Genomic DNA, 9,229 nt, shown 5'->3' with positions numbered 1-9,229 from the left:
ACAGTGTTATTTCTTAGTCTGTCAAGAGAACAGTTTTTTGTTACTTGTCTGTAATGTAACTTTAACAATTATTGAGATTTCCGCAAAGTACACAAGTAAGAGGCCCTTACTCAGACCGGTTTTTTTGGACAATTTTACCGGGCCCAGCCACATGTCTATCTGAAGCGACTGTGTGGATGGACGGCGAGACATGACGGAGCTCGGCTGAATACCTTTTCCAGGGCCTGCCAAAGCTGAGCACAGCCCTGAGTAAGAGTACATTTTCAATAGTGAAGTTACATTAAATTGACTGTAAACCAAAATTCTTTGATGAAATGGATGTTGTTACTTTTTCCAAGATGTCTTTATTTGTATGTTATCATTACTGTAGATTAGTCTTCTGTTTTTTAATTGAAAGATTTTTGTAGCTTAATTAAGAAGTATAGGAGTTATGTACAAGTGTTCATAAACACTATATATATTAATCACTGACTAAAAATTAAAATCATTTAGGGAAGTAAAATTACTCATATTTTACTGAAACCATAAACAATGGTTCAGCCATGTTACGCTTTATCTGTAGAAAATATCTGCACTGCAGCTTTGCATGTATTATGATAATGGTTTCAGCACTAAAATATTACTATGTCAACGGAAGAGACTTTGATAATACTATATCAACTGAGCACAAGCTGTGCCACCACATTATCTCTTACTGAGGTATATATTGCAGCATTATTTCCCGTAAAGTTTAAAACGCATTTAGAAAAATGTCATATTTTTCTTGGTATTCTAAGGTGTTTGTATTTATTTATTTATTGGACACATTGTCTCAAAGTATGTATTCTTTTTCCATATAATCCCTTAATTTGTATTGTATTTTACTTGCCACAGCACTACATGTAATGTGTCTTGTCTTATGTGCACATTTCACACAATTTAAAATGCAATAGCACCTGAAACATATATTTTTATTTTATTTTAAACATTTTTAGTTATTTATGTTTATATTACTCAAACACAGGTAACTATGTGTCATGTGGTATTTATGTTTATGTTATTTTATTTAGTTAATGGTCTTTCAGTAACCGTTCACTGTGTTTTTACATTTTTCAGGTGTTAGTTATTTCCATTTAATTATAAATTGCTTACCTACTTCAGTAAGTAGGCTTGCTGAATGGGAGGCAAATCTCCAGTGCCCGACTGGGGTTTGCCAAGATAGTATGAAAAAATGTTTAGATTTTAAATTTACATAAAATTTTGTTATGATTTATGGCCACATAAGGCCAGAAAAATTGACCTCTCTGCAACAAAACACATACGTTTTCATTACATTAGTATAAATTAAAATATGGTTACTAGAGTTCAGTTTTTTAAACAATATTTTATGTGACTGAACTCTGATTTCATGATTTGATTGTTACTTGTGCTATCGAGTTAGATTAGTAATTACAATCATAACCTGCAGGGATGGGTGGTAAAAGCCTGACTTTGGATGTAGAGATTGTATCCTCCCTATTAAAAACCCTTTTAAAGCCAGACTATTTTCTAGGTTACTTGGCATACAGTGCCAAGGTGCATGCCCTATGCTGTATCAAGAAGAACCAGGCCAAATTTTACATTTTTATAGCTGCCTGCATTAAATGTTACTTTGCACCAAAACACTTCGATTTTTATTTCTTATACAAAATTAAACTATAAACTAATTAAGAAGTTATTTTATTGTGTATGTATTAACAAATTATATAGTATTAGTAATAAAGTATGTTACATAGAACTATTTTCTTTTTTTATATTTTGCTCCAAGAAATACATAGTTAAAAAATTCCTCACATGGTAGATGGTGTTACAATTTTCACCAACAGGTATTATGTTGTCATACCAGTTGGTTTTTTGGTTTACCACTATACATAGTGGACAGGTGATCTGTCTCACCCTGTATAGGATAATAGAAGTAAAAACCCGTGGACTTGGTTATGCAGTTATCTTACAATTGTGATGTTGCTTGTTCAACCAGCTATTTACAAGATACTTATTCCATTCCATAGATTTCTTTTGCAACTTTGTATAACCACTTAGTTACGTCAGTAGTCTATTATGTATATATATATATATATATATAAAATGAATATACATTTTGTTTCTAGCTATGGGAGTCCAACAGAAAGAATTTCAGCTTATATTGATGACCAACTGCAACCTTTTGTAAAATCATTACCATCCTATATAAAAAATTCTACTGACTTCATTGAAAACATTACTACTGTTAAACAACCAATTCCTGAAAATTCAATTCTTTCTAGCTATGGGAGTCCAACAGAAAGAATTTCAGCTTATATTGATGACCAACTGCAACCTTTTGTAAAATCATTACCATCCTATATAAAAAATTCTACTGACTTCATTGAAAACATTACTACTGTTAAACAACCAATTCCTGAAAATTCAATTCTTTCTAGCTATGGGAGTCCAACAGAAAGAATTTCAGCTTATATTGAACCTTACTGCAACCTTTTGTAAAATCATTACCATCCTATATAAAAAATTCTACTGACTTCATTGAAAACATTACTACTGTTAAACAACCAATTCCTGAAAATTCAATTCTCATAACAGTAGATGTAAATTCTCTATACACAAACATACCACATAAAGAGGGTCTGCGGCTGTAGAAAGTGTTCTAGACGCTAGAAAAAATAATGTTATTCCATCGACCAACTTTTTGATTAATTTAATGCAATTCGTCCTTACAATGAACAATTTTAAATTTAACGACAAAAATTATCTACAAATTTCGGGTACAGCTATGGGCACCAGGATGGCTCCCTCATATGCTAACCTATTCATGGGCGAATTCGAGAAGAGATTTCTAGCCTCACAAAATCTTCAACCATTAAAATGGGTACGTTTCATCGATGATATATTTTTCATATGGCATCATGGATTGGAATCTTTGCAAGAATTTTTGAAGAATCTTCAAGAATTCTCTCCTTTGAAGTTTACATGGAACTATTCTGATGTTATGATAACTTTTTTAGATTTAGACATTTTCTTAGAATCAGGCTACATAAAAACAAAATTGCATGTTAAAACAACAAACACAATGAACTATTTAAATTTTTCAAGTTGCCATCCAATATATATTAAAAAGTCTATTCCAAAAAGTTTATCTATACGAGCCAAGAAGCTATGCAGCAATGATATAGACTTCCTAAATTACATTGAAAAATTAAGCAACACTTTTAAACATTTAAATTACCCAGACAAAGTTTTAAAAAATCAAATAAACAAACCAAAACATCCAGCAAGCTTCAATTATAAAACACAACCAAAGTTTATTACACAGTTTTTTCCTGGACTACACAAAATTAACAGTATTATGAAAATTGCCCATAATGTCCTACTTTCCTCTCCAGATACCCACACTTTTATGGCTAAAGCACCTAGAGTAATATTTCGAAAACCTCCAAATTTGAAAAACAAACTTGTCCAACCTAAACTACCTAAATTACACCAACCCGTTACTAATGGATGTGAACCGTGCAACAAACCACGTTGCGGTTCTTGCAAAATTATGAAAAACTCTAGGGAATTCAAAAGTAACGTAACAGGTTTAACTTATCCCATCATTGGCAAAGTAAACTGTGACTCTAAGAATGTAATTTACCAAATTAATTGTAAATTTTGTAACAAACAGTACATTGGACAAAAATCTAACCACCTTAGAGTCAGAATAAGAGGGCACAGATTTGATATTTTCCATAAAGACAAGGAGAAGCCATTGGCCAAACATGCTGCTGAGCACAAAAAAGACAAAATTGAAGAATGTTATAACCTTAAAGGAATTAATAAGGTCTTCCCTTGTCCTGAAGATAATTTAAATAGATTAAAATTAAAAAATCTGGAACAAGCACATCAATTACTTTTAAAATCAAAATACCCAAATGGTCTAAATTTAAGATAATTTTAATTTTAACTTTTTAATTTTAACTTTTCCAAATTTCCATCTGTGTTATTAATGATATATCAGCTGGGTTTTTGAATGTTTTAGTTGCGTATTTACATTTTTGGTTATTTTATTTGTTGTGTTTCTTGTTTCTTGTTTTCTTCATTTATATTATGCTTCCTGAAGATGTGGGTATTAAATCCCACGAAATATATAGAAGCTTTATAATCTTTGTTTTTTCATTTCAATAAGTGAAATAGTATATATATATATATATATATATATATATATATATATATATATAAGAATAAGGAGTGAGTGTTCTTACAAAAAATAATCTAAATAATCAAAATTGTAGCTAGATTGTTGTTAATGGGTTTCATCACAAGATATTGGTAATTTGTTTCTCCTGTCAAAAATTGGTCGCCCAAAAGAATTCTTAAAGACGAAAAGGTATCTTGACAACATAAAAATGTTCTATGTCTGTTATACACTTATATATACAACTAGACGCTTACAGGTAGAAAAACGTACTGGATGAAACCCATCATCAGTTGTCAACTATTAATGACAGTGAAATATGTAATTCTATACTGAACAAGGAAGGGCTTTGTATATCGATACATGACTATACATACAGTTATTACAATGGTATTTGAGTTGTGTACATCACTTTCACAAAGGGACAATCTCCCATCCTATCCCAAATAATTTTATGAGGTACCGGTAACTAATAATTGCAGTATGATGACTAGAAAATTGCACCCTCAAAGTCATGCAAGAGGTATAATAACCATTAAAATAATAAAAAAAATGTAACAAAAACTTTACCTCAAGATAAGTTAAAAGAATAAGTACACTCTGAAGACTGAAGAAAATATTTTGTATAAACTTTAATTATTAATTTAGATAATAGCTTAACATAAATGTACAAGGAATATAACAAGTAACTTCAAAATGTAGAGTATAAATTTGGAATTTGGTGAAAGTATATTTATGAACTGATTTACGGTAAAAACACTGAATCGTACAATACTGTCTCATTGGCAAACTATCACCAAAAAAGTTTCTTTATACTTGGAAATGGTTTGGTACAAACATATGGAATAAAACAAATGTTTTATATATATATATATATATATATATATATATATATATATATATATATATATATATATATATAAATTAAATTTTTATAAATGGCAATAGCCGAATTTAATTTTTTAATAAACATTGAATCACAAAAGGTACTTGCTCCGCCGGGACTTGAACCTGGATCTCTCACTTGCCGGGTGAATATGCTACCATTACACCATAGAGCCCTTACTTTTTATGATTCAATTATTTTGTATTTAGCCGTATCTGTCACATATGCGTTTAAATAACGAAATTAAAAAATAGTGAGAGATCCGGGCACGAGTCCCGGCGGAGCAAGTACTTTTTGTAATTCAATGTTTATTAAAAAATTAAATTCGGCTATTGTCATTTAGACAAATGTAATTAATGTAAATAAAAGTTGTTTGACAGGTATCAGAAATCAGAGATTCTTTATTGATAATCTTTAAGATTACAAGTAGCGTCAATGAAAATAAGATGTACATAGTTGTTAAGTCTTATTACAAAGAGTATTAGTGGTCTTGATTGAGTTGCCTCCAAGAGTAGAATTCCTCTATTATATATATGGTTATCTGCAGTAGCCAGTTCTTCATTGCTGTCTTCATTTTCTTGAGATTATCTTGATTATTCTTGATTTCTTGTGCAGAGCATAAGAGTTTCTTCCCAGCGTAGGTAGGTTTTTTTCTCAAATAAGACTGTTCTGTGAAGAGGTAGTGGGAAGTCTTGACCATGTCTTGTATTATGCTCATGAAGATCATCATTTCAAGGAAGGTATCTTAATTGGCAATACAATATTGTTTCTATTATGTAAAGGGATGTAACCGTAAGTATTTTCAATTCTTTAAATGTAGTTCTACAATTTTCTCTAGGTCCTAGGTTGCCCATTAAACGTATTGATTTCTTTTGGATTTTGAGGACTTTTGAAAGGTTCAATTTTGTTGTGCTTCCCCATGCTGCTATTCCATACCTAAGATGACTTTCAAATAGCGCATAGTACGCTATTTTAGTGGATTCAAGGTTGCTAGTTGCATGGGTTCGTCGTAAGACATATAGAGATAATGTGATTTGTCCAAGTTAACTTATTATTTATTGTTATTCCTAAATAATTCACGTCTTCTGCTTCTTGGAGGTCAGGGAGTTCGGACACATAGTTTATATTAGTTCCTATAGTGATTTGCTTAGTGTTGGAGCTGTTTAATACTAGATCATTGTATCTGAAATATTGTTGGGCCATATTAAATGAGATGTAGGAGTTTATTTCCACCTGTTCAACATCCTTTTGGGCAGATAGCAGAACAGTATCGTCTGCATACATAATAGAATTTGTGTAGTTTTCCAAGAAAGTTGGCAAGTCATTTGTGAATAAAATATATAGGATTGGCCCTAGGACGGAGCCTTGGGGAACACCTCGAGTCACTGGTAGCCTTCCAGACCTGACAATGCAGGTGTCTCCATTTCTTCTCTGTTTGACCTCCACAACTTGGTATCTTTCACTCAAGTAACTCTCAAACCATTTCAGAGCTGACTGTTGAATGCCAAGAGATTGTAGTTTAGCTAGGATTAGATTATGGCCAAGACAGTCGAAGGCTTTACTCAGGTCTAGAAAGTACTCTGTATTTGGTCTTCAGATCATATGTTTTTATATATATATATATATCAATAATACTGTTGCTGTTCCAAATGGTTGCCTTGTATTTTGCAATGTTAATATTCTCATAGTCTATATTTATTAATAGTATATTATAACTGAAATTTCATTGTATATTGCATGAGTATTGTTATTATTGTTTAATATATTTTGTTCATTCTTTGAAAATTATTTCACTTTATATTATTGTTGTATCGAATTGGCAGATGCCGTTGGAATCAAGAACACTCAAAACCACTTAAATTATTTCACAGTTATACTGACATGAAAGAGAATCTTCACACATATTTTATACATGAATAATTTAAATGTGCTATAAATTAATCAACTATTGTGAGAAGGCATCACAAAACAATGCTTAGTTCCAGTAACATAATTTCTTCAGATTAAATTTAATGTAACTTTAATGTAGATGTCTAGGATTTAATGTCTATTGCTTTTATTCCTGATTAATTTCTGTTTTACTAGTAACATATCAGGTGTTTAACAAAAATACCAATAAAGAAATGTTATGTTAAGCAGATGTATCACTCTCATTTTAAGAAAAACTGATAAATCTTCGATCATATCCAACTGTGTAAGATGACAGATTAAAACACAGTCTGGTTAACAATGGCACATATAAATATAGACACCTTAATTGTACGACTTTTAATTTCTTGACTTGGAATAATGCTATCCTGGATAAATGAATAATGATATGTTACAGATTCTCTCACAGCAGACTGCATTCCTCTAAAGTTTGCACAGATTTCCAGCAATGAGGTTAGTTTTTGAAAAGCTAGATAGCAGTAGTTTTAAATTTCACTGAAGTTGAGTATTACATATTTAAAAACTGTGAAACTTTGAAAACCTCTTGAAATAATTTTCCAATCACTTGTTTTGTGCTTAACTTGATAAACAAATGGTCTGAAAATTTAGTCCAAAATTATGTTGCCAGGCTCAAGTTATAAAATAAAATAAACCTATTTTAAATTGAGGAAGATTTAGTTACCAAATATTTTTATAGCAACATAATTTTTTGTAACATTGCAGAATGTTTTTATTGTTTTACACAATCTTTTTAATTTTAATGCCAGCCTTATAGATAAACTGCTATGATTTAATGGGAACTTTAAATATTTATTAGTTAGATATTCAATTTATAACAAATCCTTCAAATGTAAAAAAAATCCTTTAGCTTATATTTTTGTTAAAACTTTATTTTTATGAAGTAATTAATGTGTAAAGTATATGTGTACTAATAACAGCTCCCTTTAACCAATTCCGAAGCAACCCTGCCTATAATAATACTAAAAAGTTTAATTTCTTTCAATATTTAGTTACTATTAACTTATCATTTTGCAAACAGGAATCCACAACAGTACACCTCAGTAATGAATTTCTGAAAGGTACCAGAAGGGATGACAAAACTTCAATGGAAGCATTACTATTTAACGTACATTCTGGAGAAGGTGTGTTACAAGACAACGGTTACATATCTATTGAAGATGATGTTGTCAAATCTCTTGTTAAAAGAGAATCCCCTGATGATATAAACACAAAACTCAACCAAAAAAGTCCAAAAAATGACAGTGAGGCCAGAGCATCTTCCATTCCTTTCTTACCCAAAGGAGAATCTGAAGGGCAGAGTTCTGGCAATGGACTGCCCTCATTGCCAGGGTTATCTGGACTAGCTGAGGGCTCAAATCCAACTGCTGTCATTGGAGGATTCTCTCTCCTCATTATGCCGATGTCTGCATCCAACATTGGCAATGCTCTACAGGCTGGACAACAGCTATCTCAGTTCATACCTTCTTTACCTGGATGATGTGGTCTGTTAAACTCCATTCAAATAATAAACAATATAAGAATTGAATCATGTCTTTCTTAGTTATATTTCCAGAGTTCTATTATTATGCTATTATTTATAAAAAGCAAACTTTTTGTAATAATCTGTTTGTATACATGATGAAAAGTGTTCATATAAAAATAACTATAATTACTATTTTGTAATAACTGGAATTGTAGTACAAGATAACAATTATTTTCATTCAGTAAAACTGCTTTTTTTTACTTTATAGAAATAGTTTAAAAAGTTTTAATGTTGTAGGGAAGCAATATTTAATATATTCCTGAATATTAATAATAGCTACCCTAGGTGATAACATCAATAATATAATTTAATGTGATATAGTAAAACATCAGATACGTGGACTAATGAGGCACAAGGCAATAAAATAAAATAAAATCCAGGTATCATAAAATAGAATTATCTGTTGTAAAACTGATATAATAAAATCAGTGACAAAATGTGATAGCATTCATCTTTTCAAACAGGAAATTTTCACTAGAAGATAAATGAACTCTGAATTTTCAGTCTCATGTTTGGCATCGTTTTGTAATAAAGCATTTTTTTTTCTTTTCTTCCACTAATTTACCTTCCCACTTTTCACACTGGTTTTGTGATTAAAGCAATATCACAACGTTTATTATGTATAAACGTTGATGTAACAATAAAGACTGATTCTGATTCAATATTCTCCATGACCCCAATAAAA

General features: G+C 30.7%; 1 protein-coding gene across 1 annotated transcript; it reads left to right on the top strand.

The window, feature by feature from the left end:
- The first annotated feature begins 689 nt into the window (after positions 1 to 689).
- Positions 690 to 8,547, top strand: LOC124369579. Its single transcript, XM_046827615.1, has 3 exons — positions 690 to 816; positions 7,399 to 7,454; positions 8,041 to 8,547. Exons 1-3 carry the CDS (start codon positions 750 to 752, stop codon positions 8,497 to 8,499), a joined length of 582 nt encoding a protein of 193 aa, XP_046683571.1. The 5' UTR covers positions 690 to 749; the 3' UTR covers positions 8,500 to 8,547.
- The last annotated feature ends 682 nt before the right edge of the window (positions 8,548 to 9,229 follow it).

The sequence above is a fragment of the Homalodisca vitripennis genome, chromosome X, assembly GCF_021130785.1.
Source record: "Homalodisca vitripennis isolate AUS2020 chromosome X, UT_GWSS_2.1, whole genome shotgun sequence".
Taxonomy (NCBI): Eukaryota; Metazoa; Arthropoda; class Insecta; order Hemiptera; family Cicadellidae; genus Homalodisca; species Homalodisca vitripennis.
This window is presented reverse-complemented; position numbering and strand designations above follow the sequence as displayed.

Bases quoted from the DNA above. Each gene is read 5' to 3' on its own strand.
- LOC124369579 (XM_046827615.1), top strand. From the start codon at position 750: ATGTCATATTTTTCTTGGTATTCTAAGGTGTTTGTATTTATTTATTTA. The intron at 817-7,398 runs GTATGTATTCTT...GATATGTTACAG, and splicing joins ATTGGACACATTGTCTCAAA to ATTCTCTCACAGCAGACTGC. The intron at 7,455-8,040 runs GTTAGTTTTTGA...TTTTGCAAACAG, and splicing joins CACAGATTTCCAGCAATGAG to GAATCCACAACAGTACACCT.